At 44.6% G+C, this 22,121-nt stretch overlaps 1 protein-coding gene across 3 annotated transcripts in view; it reads right to left on the reverse strand.

Moving 5' to 3' along the window:
• Positions 1-221: 221 nt before the first annotated feature.
• The window catches only part of LOC307079833 (phospholipid-transporting ATPase ID-like), a 29,672-nt gene continuing 7,772 nt past the window's right edge, over positions 222-22,121 (reverse strand). For all 3 annotated transcript variants that reach the window (XM_079742339.1, XM_079742340.1, XM_079742341.1), the window contains 19 exons: positions 21,801-21,959; positions 21,111-21,199; positions 20,349-20,545; positions 14,471-14,679; positions 13,797-13,840; positions 13,527-13,692; positions 12,924-13,112; positions 12,672-12,787; positions 12,230-12,394; positions 11,408-11,519; positions 8,994-9,099; positions 8,765-8,906; positions 7,953-8,136; positions 7,017-7,240; positions 6,846-6,929; positions 6,515-6,760; positions 5,946-6,084; positions 1,096-1,226; positions 222-557 (listed from right to left, as the gene is read on the reverse strand). In XM_079742339.1, coding sequence (XP_079598465.1) covers positions 231-557; positions 1,096-1,226; positions 5,946-6,084; positions 6,515-6,760; positions 6,846-6,929; positions 7,017-7,240; positions 7,953-8,136; positions 8,765-8,906; positions 8,994-9,099; positions 11,408-11,519; positions 12,230-12,394; positions 12,672-12,787; positions 12,924-13,112; positions 13,527-13,692; positions 13,797-13,840; positions 14,471-14,679; positions 20,349-20,545; positions 21,111-21,199; positions 21,801-21,959 — 3,029 coding nt within the window. In that variant the 3' untranslated portion in view covers positions 222-230. The remainder of the gene's footprint in view (positions 558-1,095; positions 1,227-5,945; positions 6,085-6,514; positions 6,761-6,845; positions 6,930-7,016; positions 7,241-7,952; positions 8,137-8,764; positions 8,907-8,993; positions 9,100-11,407; positions 11,520-12,229; positions 12,395-12,671; positions 12,788-12,923; positions 13,113-13,526; positions 13,693-13,796; positions 13,841-14,470; positions 14,680-20,348; positions 20,546-21,110; positions 21,200-21,800; positions 21,960-22,121) is intronic.

The raw sequence follows: 22,121 nt of genomic DNA on the forward strand, positions 1-22,121 counted from the left end.
GAGGGAGAGCGGGTTGCCTGGTAACCTGAAGGTTGCTAGATCGATCCCCGGCTCCTCAGGGTGTTGATGTGTCCCTGAGAAAGACACCTCACCCTGACCGCTCCTGACGAGCTGACGGTAGCCTTGGATGGTTCAATCAGCCGTCGGTGTGGGAATGAATGGTTGTAAGACACTTTGGATAAAAGCGTCAGCAAAATCCCCTAAATGTAAATGTAGGTGGGATCTGCCCTTCATAAGGCCTGATCCTGTTTGGTCCGATACATCTGCAGCGAGGTCCCTTTCACGCCTTGGGCTTTAGTGTTGTGGGGGCCTTCTGTGGGACTGTACCTGGCCGACCGCCCCATTGGGATGAAGCTGGAGGTGGACTTCATCGGTGTGAAGTGAGACGAATGAGACACAGCCGGGCGTCTCAGGAAGCGCCGTGACGTCACCAGCTCGCCGTAGCCCTGGGCATGAGAGAAGGCGTAGCCGGAGCGCCGCGAGCTCCCTCGGCGTATGCGAGTTCTCTTCGACGGGGGAGGGGGGGCCGCCTTTGCCTGCTGGGCCTTCAACATCACCTGGAGGTGTCACCAAAGGTCAACAAACAAATCAGAACACAGACACCAAACGGCAGTTCATTCACTTGAACGGTCACATTGAACCACAGTTCATAAGCAAACTGTTCCCATCTAGGTTTCCATCCTGATCTAAGATAAACTATATGTTATCTTGTTTTGTTCAGGGGTGGATTTGCCACAGCCATATATCGGGGGGTTGAGTATCATAATTATGATAGTATCATTATTACAGAATAGATGTTTTTGTCTGTAGAATGTGTCATGTGCCAACAGCTGATTCTCAAAATTCTCACAACTGTGTTCAATTCTTAAGCTGATTGTTTGCTGTTGTCACTGAGACCTGAACTTCAACTTGAATGTTTACAGCATGTTACATACATTATTTTAAGCATTACCTAATACATACATAATAAGCATTAATTTTCACAAATCATAAGCATTACCTCTAACATATATTACAATTAGCAATACCCCTAACATACATTACTATAAGAATTACCCCTAACTTACATTACTATAAACAATACCTCTGCCGTACCTTATCGTTAATGGTTGGCCAGAGTTGGATGGTGAGGAATCGGTATGTGAGGACAGGGAGCACACACAGGGTGGAGGTGAGGAGGATGGTCAGCCACACGTTGGTCTGGTTCAGAGTGTTTCTGGCGGTTCCTTAAAACACACAATGTTGTCACGCAACCCATCCTTTATCTATTGCCTGATCCTTTCTGACTTCAGACCAGGGGCGGAGTGGGGGACGGGACGGACCTAAATACAACGACAAGTGGGCACTGGGCGCAGTGTGAGGCTCCTACCACTAAGGGGTGCCCCCGCACCGCGGCCCAAAATACATTTCAACGTGGACCGGCACGATGGCCACTCCGTTATACCAACTCAGTGCCATGACTGAACACTGGCCCAAAATAAATAAATAAATAAATAAAAATAATAATTGAACACCGGCCCTCGCGGCCCAAAAGTCAGACCAGCCCACCAGGAATAGTCCCGGTCCTCCCTATTAGACACTCCGGGCCTGCTTCAGACACACGTTTTTCTGGTAGAAAAGGGGCCCAATTATATATATATACGGTTATTGTTTTTTATCTCATTAACATGTTAAGATTTTAGGCTGTGATATATTACACATTAGCTTATGCTACACGTGAACCTCCTAAGATGGCGCAATATGATTGGTTCACTATCTCGGGATATTGGGCAATATCCTATGATTTAGATCTCAAACTCGGGATATTGTTTTCCAGCGCGTGACGGTCGTCTCGTCGCTATAATAAAAACGAATAAACCGCTAATAAAAAACGAATAAATCCCGGCAAAAAGTGTTATCTTGTTTATTTTTGGAGTGTTCACGTGTAGTATATACACCTCAAGCTCCGGGAATAGTAGGGGATTGCCCAATAGAATAATTGTTCATTAAATCATGATGTGATGTAGGTAAGCTTATGTGTAATCCATCGGCTAAAGGTACGGCCACACTGAACGCGCGCGATTACGCGCGTATCGCGCCTAACCTGACGCTTGATCATTGTGACACAAAAATGGTTCAACGCGCCAAACGCGCCTACGCAGCTAGATGAGCCCGCCCAAAACTTATTTCCCCCCGCTACTTTTCTTTTGCTCCACAAACATGGCTAAGATCACCACCATCGCTGCGCTGTATTTGTTGTGGGAGTTCGAGGAGAGTAGGAAACCCAAACGCCGCCGTGTTTGGGTGCATGATAGCGCTTAGATCAGGCCCAGAAAATTAAGCCCGACCCGGCCCGAGCCCGTGCACGTTCTGTCCGAGCCCCGCCCGGTCCGACACATTAACTGTAATTATGAGCCCGAGCCCGATTTCAACCAGACATTATTTTTAATACATGTGTAACTTTGTACACATTTTTTACTTAGGCCTAGTCAGCTAAATATATATGTAAGTATAATGTATAGAACGCCGGTCATTATCGGGAAAATAAGCCCCGACAGGGCGAACAGGACACCGACGCGCAGCGGAGTTGTCTTGCTTCGCGGGGGCTCAGGCAGAGAATCTAATCGCATGACATCCTCCGTAGGCGCTCACAGCTGGGTGAGTTTCACCACCTCCTCATCGTTTCAGCACACACTGTAACGATGACTTGGTCGTCCATGCCCTTTCCGCTTCTGTGCCTCCTCGGCTCCGTCTCTCTGCCAGTTACGTTGGGTCAACCTCAACGCTGATTGGCTATCGCGGCTAAGCGTCACGCGTAGGAGCGTAAAAAGTTAAATTTTTTGAACTCCACGCGTTGGTGCATTGGGCGCGTAGGTGCGTTGGGCGCGTTATTTAGGTGCGTAAAACGCGTCTAACGCGCCTAACTATGGCAAGCCAACCCCGCCAGAAAACGACCTCATTCAGTCACGTATCACTTTCATTACGCCCTAACAAACGCCGTAAAATGTGAAAAAACTGCGTTTCTTTACGCCGTAATGCGCAAAACATGCGCCGCTTTTTACACCGCAATGAAGTTCTTCAAGAGCGCGCGTAAAAAACGCTGTTTTGAGCATCAAACCGCGAGTAAAATACGCGCATTTGTGCACATCACAACGCGCGTGAAAGACAAGAAGACCAAATCAGTGAATCCAACGTCAACCATATGGTCACCGTGGCCGAAACGTTAGTGACGCTTTCTCTGTAAGCTAGAGGCTGTCGGATCGAATTCATCTATTATCAGATTTGCGCTTTTGTCAGATTGTCACGCTTTTATGATCGCAATGCTTTTTAGTCAGCAAGCCAGACCTCCTGTGTCATAAGTTCAAAATTCAGCCAGATCCTCTCGGTGTCTCGTTACACGCTTTATAAGTTAATTATATTTTAATTATTATAGCCATGGAGCCTTTATTTTCATGGAGTTATCATTACATCCTTTCTTGTTATATCGTTATAAATGCAGCACAAGAGCTGTGCTTGTTATAGGTTTGGGCAGTGTTGTGCCTGAACGCATTCATTGAACGATAGTTCATGAACTCGTTCATATTTTGGGCGAACGTGAACTGAACGCACTGTATTACTACTTGATGAACGTTACTGTGAACTCGTTCATTCTGGTGTCTGTGAACGGCACGCTCACTCGGTTTAACTTCGTTCAATAGGGGGATTATTTGTTTTTTCAACACGGCAGATGCGTGTGCAGAATGATCGTAAAAAGAAAATTTGTTTGACCAGTTGCCATGGTTATCTCTGTGTGGTTAATTTGCAGTTGCGGTGTTGTCAGCTTACTGTTACCTTAGACTGTAATCAGAAAATGTGGTTATATGCTATAGACCCTTTAGTATCTGGTATAAAGGCTGGGACAAATTTCAAATTATAAATATGTACACTTTATGTTGAAAGTATAGACCGTCGCGATTCCCATTGAAACGAATGGTGCGGTGATTATTCTTCAAAACGAGAGCTGGTAAATTGTGAAAAATGAATTAAACTGTAATGAGACAACGCGGGTATATGCTATAGACCCTAGAGTATCTGTGGTAAAAAGGCTGGGACAAATTTCGAATTATAAATATGTAAAATCCATAACGTTAACTCTCTGGCTCGATCAGCGGACTAGAATACCTCCTAGAATCATTGCCTGTTGGCCGGAAACGGAAAGGGGGGCTGTTTATGTTTGGTTGTAGTCTTTTCACTTGGTTCTCCGACTCAACAGTAGGGCTAAAACCGAGCAAATAGACTACAACCAAACGTGAACACCCACCCTTTCCCCCTTTATTAGTAATTGAGTGGCAGGTCGAGACGATGATATCATTTTAACTCTGATTTACTAAGACCGGAACAATGTTACAAGTTACACTTAAAAGGTGTAGAGCCGTAGAGCGCCCCCTATGGGAAAAACAATGCAACTATCCGTCGCATTCATAACATTTCCTCCCAAATTAATAAGGTGGAAGTAAATCTGTCTCATCGGATTTTGGAAAATAAAAAGCCATTGAATTTTAAGCACTGAATATTTATGCATTGAAATAACATCTGGATTTTTTGCCTCTGAATTTAACTCTTTAAATGTTCAACAAATCATTTTCTTCTTTATTTTTCAATGTTAAAAAATTAAAAATAAAATATTTAATGTTAAAAAATTCAACTTAAACGTCCCTTAATTCAACATGCCAAAGTCAGCTGCAAAATTCAATTTATGAAATTCAGTGTTAACATCCGTGGACCCAAGGAAGGGCAATCGATCCTAGATGCTAGATCGCGGTCAAGCAAAGAGAGGGAGTGAGAAGGAATAAGGGCATCCCTCGTTGGACACCTGTCTCTAACTGCTGTGATAATGGGTCTTTCTTTTTTGATACAAACTTTAATTCTAAACAGCATTTTACACGATAGCATATAATAGGAAATGCTCAAAGGTAAATCAACGTCATTAAACACTGACTGTAGCGTTTTTTGGGGAGAGAAGCAACGGGGGTGGACCGTACTAAACACCCTATCCATTGTATGGGTCTGTAAAAAGCTAATCAAATCAAATGTATTTATTAAGTACATTTAATAACAAGGTGAGGGGGGGGGGGGGGGGATGGAATGTTTTATTCATGTTTTTATTATAATGCACACCGTCTGGCAACTGAAGCGGCAGCAGCCTGTAGTTCCATTGGAAGCACGGCGTGCCTCGGGAAGAGGCGTCCGACAGCAACCTGCTTTTAATTTGTCATCCTCATATTCTGTATCATGCCACTCGATGTGCAATACTGTTGGCTCTGTGCGCTCGTTGCCCTCTTGTTATGCCACCACGTCCACAGAGGCATATCAACCGTTTTGCTCCATTCACTTAACGTGTGCCCGCTAACATCACAAAACAATACCCCCAATCTGAGTGATCGATGACGATACAATCGTTACGTTTTAAGCTTTAAGCTTTTAAGTTTCCACACATGAATGACTGTCTACGCCTGTCTACGCCTCAAACTCGTGCATGTTACAGAAAAGTGCGAGAATTCAGTGTAACACCCGCTTGCTCTCCTTGCTTGACCGCGATCTAGGATCGATTGCTCTTCCTTCGGCCCCTGGATGTTAACACTGAATTTCATACATTGAATTTTGCAGCTAACTTTGGCCTGTTGAATTTGGGGACGTTGAAAATTCTTAAGTTAAATTTTTAACGTTGAAAAATAAAGGTGAAAATGATTTGTTGAAGATTCAAAGAGTTAAATTCAGAGGCAAAAAATCCAGATACGGTACCTCAATGCATAAATATTCAGTGCTTAAAATTCAATGGCTTTTTATTTTCAAAATCCGATGAGACAGATTTACTTCCATAATAAGGATGTTTACATAACTACGGCCTCTTCAGCAATACCGTTGGAACTGAAATAAGCAGTAGCATTACTATACATTAGAACGTGTTAATCTCTACTGTCACTCACCGATGAAGGAGAAGGCAGAGGGGAAGAGGCGAAACAGGCCGTTGCTGTACATTGTGAACGTAACCCCAAAGTACAGCAGCAGACTGCCCACAATGAACAACGTGTTTACTGCTGTCCAGTAGGCCATCTCCAGACTCAACTAGAGGGGAGACAAACGGTCAGAAAATTGACAGAGACAAGAATTGAATTGAGAACATGCATTGTTCATGTTGGTCTATAAAAGTTTGGGAAAGTGCACTGTCCAGAAATGACGTGTTCAATTACAAAACATAGTAAGTTATGGTTGGCCTTGGTAATAAAACCTTAAATAGGATAAGATAAGATAAGGTATTTTATCAACCCCTCATGTCCAATTCAGGAATAGGCCAACCATGAAAGTAGCAGGCCGGTTTGATAAATATATATTATATAATATTATATAATAATCATAATTTATGAATATATATATATAAAATATGATGTATAAAAAGCCTGGATGCAGACGGTTACCAGCAGGCAGGTGTAATGTTATAAATAATATTTTATGTAATAATCATAATTGATGAAAAATGATAGAATGTATAGCAAACCTGAATGCAGACAGTGAAGAGCAGGCAGGTTTGTGTGACCACAGCGAAGGACTGGTAATCGCCCAGATCGTTGCCGTCTTGCCTCATGCTGTCCGACATGGCCGCGTAAGGGATGAAGAAGAGGACGAGGGAGCTGAAGCCACTGTGAAGTGCACACTTGAAGAAGGCCATCTTGCTGAAGTACAGGTTCAGCTGCCCCGGGACGTAGAGCTGAGGGTGCTGGAAACTCCAGGCGTCGTTCACATCCTGGGCAGCAGGGAGAGGCAAAGTCCAGCATATTGACTATACAGGTATATAATATTGATTTACATGGGGATTTCATATCACATACCTGATCAAACAGACTCAAGCCCAGCACTGGCAGCGCTGTGTAGACCAGGTTATAGAGCGTGATGAACCACTCATCGTACACCGTCTGAGGAGAGATGAACCGAGTATAGTAGTGCTATAATAGTACTATAGCACAACTAAATACCACATATAGTTTATACTGGGGTCTCACCTGGGCTGAGAAGCCGCAGAAGAAGGCGAACCAGAAGTGGACGAAGGTGAAGGTGAAGTTCTTGTAGAAGAAGTAGCGCAGGAACTTGCACATGCGCAGGTAGGACCAGCGGCCGTGCACCAGCAGGAGGCGCTGCAGGAAGCGGAACTGGGCGAAGGAGTAGTCACTGGACGACACCGCCTGCATGCCCTCCTGACCGGAGATACCCACCCCGATGTGGGCCGCTTGGGTGGAGAGGAGGAGGTGGGAGGTGGAAGGTGGAGAGGAGGAGGCGGGAGGTGGAGAGGAGGAGGTGGAAGGTGGAGAGGAGGAGGTGGGAGGTGGAGAGGAGGAGGTGGGAGGTGGAGAGGAGGAGGTGGGAGGTGGAAGGTGGAGAGGAGGAGGCGGGAGGTGGAGAGGAGGAGGTGGGAGGTGGAGAGGAGGAGGTGGGAGGTGGAGAGGAGGAGGTGGGAAGTGGAGAGCAGGGGGGAGATGGAGAGGAGGAGGTGAGGAGGAGAAAGTGGGGAGGAGGAGGTGGGAGGTAGAGGGCAGGTGTTTAGGAGGAGGTGGGAGGTGGAGAGGAGGGCGGAGGTGGAGAGGAGGTGGGAGGTGAGTTGGGGAGGGTGGGGAGGAGGCAGAGAACAGGTGGAGAGGACGTAGGTGACATGGTGGAGAGGTTGGAGGTGGGAGAGGAGGAGAGAAGTTGGAGAGGATCAGCGGAGGTGGGAGTTTGCAGAGGAAAAGGGTTTGACTACTTCTTACAAGAATTAAACAAGTACTGTTCATTCCGCATCTGCTGTCATTTTTTCCCCAAAAAACTGTGTGTATATGCATGTATTTAAAACGTGGGAAAACCAGCAATAATGGCAATTGAAGGCTTTCACGCCTCTCTGGTCCATCTACAAATACCCAATGCATCGAGCCCCACCCGGGTACATTCAGCCCCGCCCCAGGTACCTTTGATCATGCTGACATCGTTGGCTCCATCCCCTATCGCAAGGGTAACGACCTTCTTGTATTTCCTCACCAGCTCGACCACCTGAGCCTTCTGCAGCGGCGTGACGCGGCAGCAAATCACCGCCTGGCACATGCACACCGTCCACAGGAACTCCAGCTCCATGGCCTCCTCTAGCGCGTATGCCTTGGGTATTATGGGATGGACAGGGTCATAGACAGGACTATACAGGGTATTTTGAGATAGTCCGGGTTGTAGACAGGACTATACAGGATATTAGGAGATGGACAGGACTACACAGGCTATTATGGGATGGAGAGGACTATAGACAGGACTATACAGGGTATTATTGGATGGACAGGACTATTGACAGGACTATACAGGGAATTATGGGATGGACAGGAATATACAAGGTATTATGGGATGGACAGGGTTATAAACAAGAATATACAGGGTATTATGAAATGGACAGGACTATACAGGGTATTGTGGGATGGATTATAGACAGGACTATACAGGGTATTATCGGATGTACAGGAATATACAGGGTATTATGGGATGGACACGGTTATAGACAGGACAATACAGGGTATTTTGGGATAGACAGAGATAGTGCTACTGTGGAACTAAAAAGGGTATTATGGGATAGATACTGCTCCTGTGAAACAACAGGGTATATGGGATAGATAGTGCTCCTGTGGATCTATACAGCCACCTGATTCATCTTATCCTTTGTAAAAGGTCAATAAGAATGGAGTAAATCTTTATATCAGTAACGCTATTGCTACCACCATCTCTAGCCCTTTCCACGTACCAGACTGTTTCCATTGATCACCAGGCCATACTCTCCAGACACAACCTCATCCTTGAGTGCGCTCCCCACTTTACCCAGAATGTTCTCTGGTAGAAAGACCATGCCTTCTGCCATATCTGGCTTCATAGTCATCCACGCACTCCTGTTTGAACAGAACAAAATAAGGAGGCATTGGTCAGCTAATGAAACATTTAAAGATAGTGTCCTTTATCAAACCCCATCCTCTCACCTGAGTTGCTGTTTGACTTCTTCAGGTGTGTTTCCAGACACGATGAATACATCGTTCATCTCCTCACGCAGCAGGTTGCAGGAGTAGCCAATGTTTTCTGCCGTCTCTGTCGCACACATCAGACACATCAGGTCACAAAACATTCAAATACAACAAAACATCTCCACGGAGGGCCTGTGATGTACTACCATGGAGTGACTTTGATCTTGAGGTAGAAAAAAAGGTTACATGCCCCTGTGATATGGTTAACTGCTATGTAAGTGTTAGTGGTGGGGAATGGAGGTTAGTGGTGTTACTGTTAGGGGTGGGGGGGAGGGTTAATGTAGAGAGGCTAGGGTTAGTGTAGAGAGTCTAGGGTTAGTGTAGAGTCTAGGGTTAGTGTAGAGAGTCTAGGGTTAGTGTAGAGTCTAGGGTTAGTGTAGAGAGTCTAGGGTTAGTGTAGAGAGTCTAGGGTTAGTGTAGAGAGTCAAGGGTTAGTGTAGAGTCTAGGGTTAGTGTAGAGTCTAGGGTTAGTGTAGAGTCTAGGGTTAGTGTAGAGTCTAGGGTTAGTGTAGAGAGTCTAGGGTTAGTGTAGAGTCTAGGGTTAGTGTAGAGTCTAGGGTTAGTGTGTAGAGAGTCTAGGGTTAGTGTAGAGAGTGTAGGGTTAGTGTAGAGAGTCTAGGGTTAGTGTGTAGAGAGTCTAGGGTTAGTGTAGAGTCTAGGGTTAGTGTAGAGAGTCTAGGGTTAGTGTAGAGAGTCTAGGGTTAGTGTAGAGAGTCAAGGGTTAGTGTAGAGTCTAGGGTTAGTGTAGAGTCTAGGGTTAGTGTAGAGAGTCTAGGGTTAGTGTAGAGTCTAGGGTTAGTGTAGAGTCTAGGGTTAGTGTGTAGAGAGTCTAGGGTTAGTGTAGAGAGTGTAGGGTTAGTGTAGAGAGTCTAGGGTTAGTGTGTAGAGAGTCTAGGGTTAGTGTAGAGACTGGGGTTAGTGTAGAGCAGGGGTCGGCAACCCTAGGCACGCTTGCCACCACTGGCACGTGGCAGCATAATCATTGGCACACTTGAGAAAAAAAAAAAAAATCTTTTCTATTATCAAAAAATTTCACCGCACAATGCGGCGGCATAATCATACTCACTTACTTATCTTAATACCGAGTTTTTTTGCACTTTATTCTGTTTTGGGCATTTCCTCCCAGTGCAAATATGTTTAAATGAGTTACTGAAAGCAGTGTTCTGAAATGGGATCAATTAATAGTATGTAGCGTAAACCTATGTTGTGAGTAATAGAGAAGAAAACATTTAAAATATTGTTGCAAGTGGCCTGTATGCATCATCTTTACATGGTTTTGCAAAGCTGTACATGTCTTAAAGACATGATGTGAATGGTTCCAACATATATTATATTCATATATTCTAGTTTTTTACATTTCTCACATTGCAAATATGTTTTTGATTGAGTTTCTGAAAGTGACGTTTTAAGATGGGACATATGCAATTATAATTTGTAATCCCATGTTGCAAATAGCCCTATAACAACAAAAAAAACATTATACAATTCCAGGTGTTCCGGAATTGTTTTTGGTCGCTGTGTCATAATTCAGCTTAATATTTAATATATCGTTGCTGAAGCCATATTCATTAACGAGAAAATTTCAAATTGGCACAGCATGTTGAAAAGGTTGCTGACCCCTGGTGTAGAGAGTCTAGGGTTAGTGTAGAGTCTAGGGTTGGTGTAGAGAGGGTAGGGTTAGTGTAGAGAGTCTAGGGTTAGTGTAGAGAGTCTAGGGTTAGTGTAGAGTCTAGGGTTAGTGTAGAGAGGGTAGGGTTAGTGTAGCAAGTCTAGGGTTAGTGTAGAGAGTCTAGGGTTAGTGTAGAGTCTAGGGTTGGTGTAGAGAGGGTAGGGTTAGTGTAGCGAGTCTAGGGTTAGTTTAGAGAGTCTAGGGTTAGTGTAGAGTTTAGGGTTGGTGTAGAGAGGGTAGGGTTAGTGTAGCGAGTCTAGGGTTAGTTTAGAGAGTCTAGGGTTAGTGTAGAGAGTCTACGGTAAGTGTAGACTGTCTAGGGTTAGTGTAGAGAGGGTACGGTTAGTGTAGCGAGTCTAGGGTTAGTGTAGAGAGTCTAGGGTTAGTGTAGAGAGTCTAGGGTTAGTGTAGAGTCTAGGGTTGGTGTAGAGAGGGTAGGGTTAGTGTAGTGAGTCTAGGGTTAGTTTAGAGAGTCTAGGGTTAGTGTAGAGAGTCTACGGTAAGTGTAGACTGTCTAGGGTTAGTGTAGCGAGTCTAGGGTTAGTTTAGAGAGTATAGGGTTAGTGCACAGAGTCTAGGTTTAGTATAGAGAGTCAAGGGTTAGTGTAAGAGTCTAGGGTTAGTGCTGAGAGTCTAGGGTTGTTGTAGAGTCTAGGGTTAGTGCAGAGGGTCTAGGGTTAAGCGGTTAATGTAGAAGTGTTACCTTGCTTGTCTCCTGTCAAAACCCAAATCTTAATGTCTGCCTTTGCCAGCTGCTCAATGGTCTGGGGCACGCCATCTTGAAGCTTGTCTTCAATCGCCGTCGCCCCGAGTAACTATTCAAAACATGGTGTTGGGTACTTAGTTAACCTTATTGATATTCATGCGTTCACATCTTGACCTAAACAAATTGATTAACTGTGTATTACCTCAACATTGGAATTAATTGTGTATTATCTGAACTAGGGAAAAATGATACATAATAACAATATAATAATAATAATAATTATTATTATAATAGTCACATGCTAGTTGATTTAAGGACATTCATGGGGGCCGTGGGCATATGTTCTAAACATACATTATGTCAGTCTTGTGTCACTCGTGTGTTCAGTGACACATTAGCTCGACTTGCATCTTCTGTTTTACCAATGTACAGCACTTTGAGATCTCTAAACTGAAAAGCCCTTTATCAATACAATTATTATCAAAACCCTCATCTGAACTATAGTATTAAGTAAATGGTAAATGGTAAACGGACTGCATTTATACAGCGCTTTTCTAACCAGTGGCCACTCAAAGCGCTTTACAATATTGTCATTCACCTATTCCTACAAACATTCACAAACCAACGGTGGTGTCAACCATTCAAGGCCACAGCCAGCTCGTCAGGAGCAGTCAGGGTGAGGTGCCTTGCTCAGGGACATCGCAACACTCACAGCTAGGAGGAGCCAGGCATCGAACCTGCAACCTTCTGGGTACACCAGCCATTTGCTCTACCTCCTGAGGCAAATGCCGGCAGGTAATTCCCCGTGTAATGGCTCACCAGGAGGTCCGTCTCCATCTCCTCAAAGAGCTGCTCCAGCTGTGCCTCTCTGTTCTCCAGCGCCGTACTGGCCTTGTGGTGCTGCTGCTTCCAGCGGCTGAAGAAGTCCTCGTCCACGTCCTTGTAGGCCAACGCCAGCGTCCGCAGACCGTCCCCAGCAAACTCCTGTCAACCAAACGCATGGTGACGCTTGAGAAAGCATCTATGTAGCCACTACCCATCTACCTAGAATTATAGTATCTACTTAACTATAACTCTCAATATATCTATCTATCTATCTATCTATCTATCTATCTATCTATCTATCTATCTATATCTATATATAGATGTATAGATAGATATTCTGATAGTTATAGTTAAGTAGATACTATAGTATATATAATATTATCTATCCATAATATCTATCGATCGACCGATAGATAGATGCGTTCCCCAGGCTTACGTTGAGGTGCTCTGTGGTGACCTCCATCAGCTTTCTGCAGGAAGGGTTCAGTCTTTCAAAGATGACGGAGTCGGCTCCTTTGCAATACAGAGACACCTTCCCTTCGGGACTACGGACTGAAGCAGACAACCGCAGGAAAACACAAACACACACACACAGGCACACACATCTTTAAGCACTATTTCTTCTGTTATCTTGTCGTTCAACACGTTACCGATGACACTGATAACTGCTGATTGATTGACACCTCACCGATGACAGACATCCTCTTGCGGACGTTGTTGAAGTCCAGGATGGCGAGAAGCTCATAGCGTTGCTGCTTTCCCATCTCCACGATTGTGATGCTCTCAGGCGTCCGCGAGCGGAACACAAAGCCAAAGTTCCTGGCGGCGGTGACCAGCGCTCCCTCGTCCGGAGACTGCGCCTGGTACACCAGCTGGTCTGGAGGATCAACAATGTTACTTCATGTGGCAGCCTGCATTAAAGTTTAACTTCCCCTCTTCCTCATCCTTAGCCAAGTGTGGAGTTAAAATTATGCCTGCTATGAGGTTGCCGAGGTAATTTTTTAAGAGATATTATTTATATAAAACTGTAAAACTTTTGTATACAAAATCAGCGGTTGAGAACTTCTCTGACTTGAGTAAATGCAAAGCCCCCCCCCCCCACCCACACACACTATTTTCTGTCTATGGCTATGGTTCGAATGTTCTTTACAGTGTGCGGGGTGATCCAACAACACACATAGTCTATAAAGAACAAAGTTCTTTATAGACTATGTGTGTTGTTGGATCTCTGGACAAACTAAACTCTGTTTTTGGCTTGTTAACAAAGATGATCTTATTCTTTCAAACGTACCCTTGCTCTTCTCCTCAGCCATGACCGTGTGGCAGAGGGCCAGCAGCCTGAAGAAGCCATGGACCTCGGGGATCCCCAGCTTCACCTCCTCCACCAGAGAATGGTCGTAGAAGGAGAACTTGGGGTCGGCCAGGGGGTTGAAGGAGAAGTCCACCACCTCAGTTTTCTTGTAGGAAGAGATAGCAGGGGAACATGTGCATAGATGAAATACATAAACATCCCAAGAATTTTGTTTCAACTCATCAAGCCGTGTATGAGCAGGGAACTCACCTCTGTAACATCCTGTCTCTGTCCCAAGTAGTCGTACACATCCCCTGCAGACACATACCAGGGTGGTGGATTAAAGTAGAGTTAAAGTTATACTAACTATTAAGATGTGGGTTTTGACAGGAGTCAAAAACACTTCTACATTAACCCCTTAAGCCTAGTCATTTTTACCTTATAGTCAGTCATTAATTACTAGCTTTAGGTTTTTTTGCATTTGATCACCACTGTAGCCAAAATGTGCAATGTCAATGAGCTAGGCTCCCTTTGTTTGTTGATCCTCTGATGTCTCTACCTACAATGTTAACATCGGAGTCATGAACACTGTAGATGCTTGGTCAACACTGCCAGTGTATCCTCAGATGAACGCACAACATTAAACCCAATCCTCTGCTGTCAAAAAGTGTAGACAATCAAAAATTTGTCATCATGCTGCCACGAGTGTAAACTCAAATGCAAGACTACAATGGTACTGAGGGAGCTTCAGCAGTAGAAGAATAGTTTTGAACTGGGGGCTTTCAACCAGCAAAAGACCAGTAATGTACACACTGGGGGAGCAGTCACCAGTAGAAGACTAGTACTGTACTGTGAAGCTGCCGCCAGTTCAGGACTAGTGCTGTGCTGAGGGGTGGGTTGAAGGCTGTCACAAGCAGAAGACTAGTTCTGCACTGCTCTCTCACCGTAGGTCTTGCCGTTGATGGTGCACTTGTTGAAGGTCATGATGTTCTGGGTGAGCGTTCCTGTCTTGTCGCTGAAGATGTACTTGATCTGGCCCAGCTCCTCGTTCAGTGTGGTGGTCCGGGCCTCGGCCGGCGTGTCGCTGCGTGCGTCGTACATCTTCCTGTCCCAGTCGATGTAGAAGCTGTTCCCCAGCCGGATGATCTCCATACTGCCAGCAGATCACAGAACACATCAACGCTCTATCCACCACTGGTCTACTTCACTGCTCTACCTCTTCTTCACTGTTTCACAACATGTTGTGTCGTTTTTATTTATTGAGTTTTGAGGAGTTCTTTGTGTGGTGGGAATTCCGGACCAAGTCAAACACAATCCATATAAACTTGGTAGAATAAAGATTCATCCGAGCTTGTAACAATTATGGTCATATATTTGGGCAATAACGGTACAGTAACAAAAAACAATGATACAAACATAACAATGATCCATAAAACAAACAAACAATGATCCGAGGCCTAAGATTGGAGTTCCCCTTGCGTCTCTCAAGGAGCTCCGCAAGGGGAAGTCCCCTACATGGGAAGACAACCCGCGTCGCTCCAAGAGGCCTGCAAGCCATGTCCCCTGCATGGGAAATCAACCCCAAGTCCGATGTTTTTGCTAAAACACAGACTTCTTATACACTTCTGTCAGGATTCTGAGTGCCGCTCTGTCCCCCAATAAAACGAAAGCATTTGTTAACCAGATGGTAATCTATCGATTGGTCCTCTTTAACATGTCATAAAAAAAATCAGTTGGATCCCTGGCCTGTCCCTTCTTCTCCCAGGGGGGGATCAGTAAAACAGCCTTCAAACAGCCTTCACAAAAACAGGCACATTCCAACAAAGTTGGAATGTGTCAGCCTGATTTGGGCACACATTTTCGTCACAGACAGTCGTTTAGTGTCTCCAGTACTTCTGAACGTCGGGACATGGGATCGGGCTGTTGTATTCCATGTAGTGTGACACTGTCATTACAACTTGTGATTTGGCGTCTGGTACACCCTCGACACCACAATTAAAACTCTGGCATTTCGGAGTTGTTTGCATTTTTCTGCCTAGTTTGACAACTCCTATGAAGCGGTCCTTGACGTTGACCAATAGGATGACAGAGTGCTCTCTGGTGCACATATCGAAACAGGGTGAAGACAAAGAGGGATGCTGTCAAGTAGAACAATGAAACCAAGGTACGGCTTGTTGAGCACTGGCTAATAACACAATTACCTCCAGTTCTCTTCGAATGACAGGCAGCAAACACTGTCCTCTTCTTGAGACCCAGGAATTGGTCCACAATCCATTTTTCTTTCTTGTTTGACCTACCACCAGAAAAGTCCGGAAATTGGACTTTGCTACTACTACTAGAATTGCTTCATAATAGGTGGAATTGCCCTCAATTATGTTTTAAAGCCCATGTGGGAAGGTTGTAACAATGTGTTCCAACTAGACCCCTGGGTGGAGGCTTCATGTTTGCCTTGCTAGCTATCCATACGAGCTACCATGCCAAATTAAAAGTATGCTACCTGATACTCAACAAGATGGTAATTAAACATTCCATGTTTAAGGGTTGAACACCCAGACGTACAGACGCCCATGCTGGAAGTTATAGTGCAACTGCATAGCATTAGCCTTGTGAGCACACTCATTGGAAACACGACTCCTTTAAATTCCAATTAAGGGTACTTCACATTATCATGAAATACAGTATGGTTTCTGTGAAATCGCATCGTGTTATCCTTTCCTGGACTTAGTAGCTTAAAATGATCCTCAGGAGAACCCTCCATCCATCACCTTATTAACATATTTTTGGAGAAAAAATCTAAATGGGGAAAGTGTGTGCTGCCGTTAAGAGTTTAAAACATTCTGGTTGACCATCTTTCAATACACCACATTATTATTTTAAGCCAACCCCTGCATATAAATGTCCTGCATGTGAGCGTGGCTCTCGAAGAGTGGGGCGGCGTCTCTGACATTTGCCTGTGTCCCTGAGCTGTATTTACTGCTTACTTTACAGCAAAATATAAAAGTTAAACTGTGACATCACTTTTCCACCCGTTCCCGATGGTAGAGATAGGACTATGCTTTGGAAATGAGAAAAAAAGTGACTTTTGGATTCTGCCAGGAGGAGTGTTATGGGTTCGCTATGTGTTTAATGTGCTCACTGGAAGCACGGCCAAGACATTCATGGCGGACGGGCGCTCTGTGGTCAGGCACGACAGTCACAAGCAAAGGGTACGTACAGCGTGACATATTCAGATTGCTTCCCACCCTGACCAACCAGGGCCAGAGGGATCTCTATTTGTGATACGTCTCAGAGTTTCTTCCCTCTGGGTTCGGGGAGTTTTTCCTTTAAGTCCGTAATAGGGCTGTGTGTGTTAGTTGTACACAGGGACAGGATGGCCATCTTGCTTTTGGGCAAATGCCAGAAGGGCCGGCCAAAATAAAGTAAAATAGAATAACATTTGAACAAGAAATTGCGTGGTGCCGCCACTTTTGTGTGTGTGTGTGTTTTGGAACATTGACTTGTTCTCTCTTAGACGTTTCTTTCCTTTTTTCACTGGCTCATTTAGGTTGTGCAAAGTTCTGCTCCTTGTATCTAGTTGATATAATGGTGGTGGGTAAGGAGCCTCACTGTGAAGCTGTGCTGTGAACAGAGTTTAGAGTGGCAGTACTGGGATTTTTTTCTGCATAGCACTCTGATGAAAAGTGAAATGCCTGTCCGGCCAATCAGGACAGGATGCCTGAACAATGCATTACAACAATAACTAGAATGCATTTCATCCTAACGAACTGCGAAATTGTGCTTGATAAAATGCAGGAGATGGTAAACCTCCCATCTGGCAACACTGTTTGCACATCCTACATGCTCTAACCTCAGCGTGAATCAATGAGACCAACTGAAAACGAAGCCGATATGAAACTTAACTTGTGATTCTGAATAAAGTATAAATTATATCGTAATTTCGATACAAGTGTGTAGATATGTTAAATGGTTTGAACGGAGGTAAACAGTTGAAAATTGTCTTAAGTGGTTGAAGTGTAGGAAGGCCCTGCCGTCCGCCCATTGACTTACATTGTAAAAAAAAAGAGAAGAAAAAGCGTAAAAGTTTAAGTAGTTGTAAGAGTTGAAAAACACTGAGATGTAGCCATCATGTTGTTAAAGAGCTGGATGTTTTCACAGTTGAATGGTTTCTGTAGATGAGTATGCAGGACCAGTTAACTGCACAAAAAACAGGCAAAAGGAATAAAGAAAACTTAAAAGTCCCATGGCATGAAAATCTCACTTTATGGGGTTGTCTAACATTAATATGAGTTCCCCTAGCCGGCCTATCGTCCCCCACTGGCTAAAACTTGCGTTTGGTGTAAAACGAGGTATCTACTAGGTATCCTGCTCGCCTTTGAAAAATGGAAGCTCAGGGGCGCTGATTTGAAATTTCACCCCATATGTGGTCATAATCGGAAGTTACCTAACCCTTTCTCTGCCTTGCCAGCCTAGAGATGTTGGCCCGCCAATGAGACAATGAGCTACGACCGTGAGAGCACCACATGTGTGTGTGTGTGTGATTACACACACTGTAACGCAAGTGTTGTACACTTCTTTGTTATTTGGATAATCGTTCTGCTGTTGGTGTTATGGCGCATAACACGTCGGTTCTTGACATCTCTGGTATTTCCACAACGAGAACATAGTTGGGGTTATTCAGCCATGGTTGAGGAGGAATTTGGGGAAAGGAACTTTGGCTTTGACTCCCTGAAGTACATGAACTGCGACATGGATGAGAAAGGGATTGTTGCCAGTGGGCAGCCGGCAGCGGGCAGCCGGCAGCCGGCAGCGGGCAGCCGGCAGCCGGCAGCGGGCAGCCGGCAGCGGGCAGCGCGCGGTTCAGTCTACTTCAGATTGATGTGGAAGTGGAAGAACCAGCCGTCGCAGAACCTGACGCAGTCGTTTGTGATTCATAATATCGTCTGGAGGCGCACACAGGTTTTGGCCGTGATAATATGTATTATCTGATATAGATTAGTGATCGACCAATATATCGGTCGGGCGATATAATCGGCCGATATTTGCGCTTTTTACGCGTATCGGTATCGGCTGATTATTATTATTTTTTTCGACAGTTCAATAAATGTTCACTTTTTTTAAATTGAGACATTGTAACATTTGTTATCATCATTGTGTCATTTTTATGATGTAAATTGAGGGAGGCTTAGCCTGGAAACCCAGATCCACATCTAGAAAGCTGTAAGGTCTGGCAACGAGTAATGAAAATGGCCCAACTCGAGGGGCGGCACCAAGCATGCATTTGAAAATATCACTGGATAACACATATTGGATAACACTATGACCAATCAGAAGAAAACAAGGGGTGACGTATCCAGACCAGTGGAGATAACCAATAGATAACATTCTTGCCGTATCCAGTCCTGTCTGGCCGCCTATATTGATACATCGATGTGATTGATTAATGTTCTGGACCAGGGGAGGCCCAGAATATACACAAGTATATTGCTTGTTCCCAGAGTGACTTGCTGAGCAAATTCAAATTGTGCTCTTGCGAGAACTCTGGATTTCCAGGGTAATATCGGCTCCAAATATCGGCTCAAGAAAATCGGTACCGGTGTATCGATTATCGGCTAAGGCTGATGAAAGAAAATCGGTATCGGCCCTAAAAGATCCATATCGGTCGATCCCTAATATAGATGTATATGTATTATATTATATTATTTAGATATAGAGCTCCAGGACTGTAACGCAAGTGTTGTACCCTTCTTTGTTATTTGGATAACCATTCTGCTGTTGGTGTTATGGCACATAACACGTCAGACTCTGGTCTCTGGTATTTCCACAACGAGACTCGTAGTTGGGGTTATCTCAGCCATGGTTGAGAAGGAGGGAAAGAACTTTGGCTTTGACTCCCTGAAGTACATGTACATTCTCTCCCGCTTGAGCCCCGCTGCCCGCTGGCCACTGCCGAGGGACCACCGCCTCGGCGCTGCCTGCTGCAGCAGGTGGTGGTGCCTAAGCGCTGCCCGCTGCCGAGGCGGTGGTCCCTTGGCAGCGAGGTTCCGGCGGGAGACAATCGCGGTCAACAATCCCTTTCTCCTCCATGTCGTGGTTCAGTCTACTTCAGATTGATGTGGATGTGGAAGAACCAGAGACGTTGGAGAACCCGACGCAGTCGTTTGAGATTCATAACATCGTCTGGAGGCGCACACATCTTTTAGCCGTGATAATATATATTATATGATATAGATATCTATGTATAATATGATATTATTTAGATATAGAGCTCCAGGACTCCCGCCGGAGCACCCGGAGTGTTCTAGAATATTTACAGAACACGGCCAAAGGCTGTGTGTGCCTCGCCATTACATACATCCACTGTAAACAGAGCGCATGGTACCGTGGCCGCAAGCTGCTCAGGGCCACACCCCTGCCCTCCTCCTTGACCCGCCTCGCTCCTCTTTAGTTGCATTAAAGCTACAGACACCGAAACGGCACGTTTGGGGAAAGCTCAATGTTCGACTGGCTGTAATTCTGCACCACGGCTGAATTTTAGGAACGTCTTTAAACATGGGACACATGGGACCTTTAAGAAGAACAGTAGATGTGCTTGCAGTAGCAACTACACTTATAACTTGACACATCATATAAAGCATGTGGCTCAAAATAAATAATAAGTAATTGTATTAAATTGGAATTGGGCCATTCAATCCATTTAATGCGAGGGCCGAATAATTGTCCAAGTCAGTCACTGGTTGTATAGTGGGCCGGTACATTTTGGGCTTGCAAAAACCAAGTGCGCAGGGACCCACAGTGAGCATTATGTGACCCATTCTTACTGACCTGACATAGAGCGAGATGGGGACCACCGTGTTGAGGATGATGACGTACGACCAGAAGGTGAGGAAGGCTGACAAGGAGGCGCCCCCCGAGTGGTCCTCTCTGGACAGGAAGATGTTGAACTGGTATCCTTTGTTGATCTCCCACAGATAGTTCCCCACCGCCAGGATGGCACACATGAGGGCCAGGACGCCAAAGATCTGGAGACATGGGAACCCAGTCAGGATGTAGAGGTATAGAGCTGTATGTCTAGACCTTAACACAGCCTAGTGGGGAATTGACTCCTTCACAAAGTCTAGTGTACATCTAGACCTTTGCACAGTCTAGTGAGGGATTGACGCCTTTACAGTCTAGAGGGGGATTTAATCCTTTACGGTCTAGTGGGGGATTTACTCCTTTACTCTAGTGGGGGATTGAGTCCTTTACAGTCTAGTGGAGGATTGACTCCTTTACAGTCTAGTGGAGGATTGACTCCTTTACAGTCTAGAGGCTCGGGGGGGGGTCGACTCTGAACAGAAAGAATTTTCATAGATTAAAGAATGTAACTTATCGAATGTTACTAATCGAATACAAAATGCCATTATTTCTACTCCAATCTGTAATATCATCCAACGCTTCATCAGTATATGCATCAATACATCGATATGTCATAACCAATTCAAGTAAACTTTCATCTAATGTGTCTCAATAAATCAATTTATACATATATATATATATATAGAACTATGTTATATATTAATATCATAACCAAAGCAAACGGCTCACACAGAGAACGAGGACATTCATCAGACGGTCGATACTGGTCCTCTTAAAGCTGTTCTTCCCACAGTTCTGCATCAGCTTGGTGTCTGGACCTGAAAGGGGAAAGGAGAGCAGTGGAAAGAAGAAAATTAGGAGGGGTAACATGTTTTCTCATCAGAACCGCTTCTCCGGTTGAAACCTGTGGTTTGGGTCCTTTTAAATGACAAACAAGCTGCTATCAGCCATTTTAGCTAGCCCCACTTAGTTTGATTAGATTGTGTTTTGTTTGAGCATCATTGCTCTCTTGCATCGGATCAATAGCACTGGCCAGTGTTCAAATAAATATGTGAGAACCAAATACATGAGAACCATGTATTTGGTTGAGGAAAAAATAGCTGATTGTGAAAAAGTGTTCTTGTTATCCTATTATATCGATGCAAAATATGTGCGTTCCTTCATCAAGAAACCCATTAATTTAAACCAATTATTTTAATATTTCCACTGCAAAATAGGATAAATCGAACATTTATACAATATAAATATATAATAAATAGATCTAGAACATATTATATACAATATATTTATAAAGGATCCCTATTATCTGAAAATGTCGTAGTCAGCTAGACTTCTGGGGCTCCGGACAGAACACATAACACATAAACAACAGATTTGTGAACATCCATTCTATCCATCTACAGCTCCCAGAGCAGTTACCTCCGAATAGGACCAGGCCATAGCACCAGTGGGTGTTCCTCAGGGTGCAGCCCCGCAGAAGGACCTTCCCGTTGTCCAGGGAGAACTTGTGGTCGCCGAACAGCAGCGTACCAGTAAAGTGGTCCAACCGGTTGTTGGGGGGCTCACAACACACCTCCCCTTTAAGAGAGAGAGAGAGTGAGAGTGAGAGTGAATGAGAGTGAGAGAGTGAGAGTGAGAGAGAAGACGGGAGGGGGAGAGAGAAGATGAAGACGAGAGAGAGAAGAAGAAGACGAGAGCGAGAGAGAGCGAGAGCAAGAGAGTTATTATTAAGGGAGTTAA

Source organism: Pollachius pollachius, assembly GCF_949987615.1.
Source record: "Pollachius pollachius genome assembly, chromosome: 1".
Classification (NCBI taxonomy): Eukaryota; Metazoa; Chordata; class Actinopteri; order Gadiformes; family Gadidae; genus Pollachius; species Pollachius pollachius.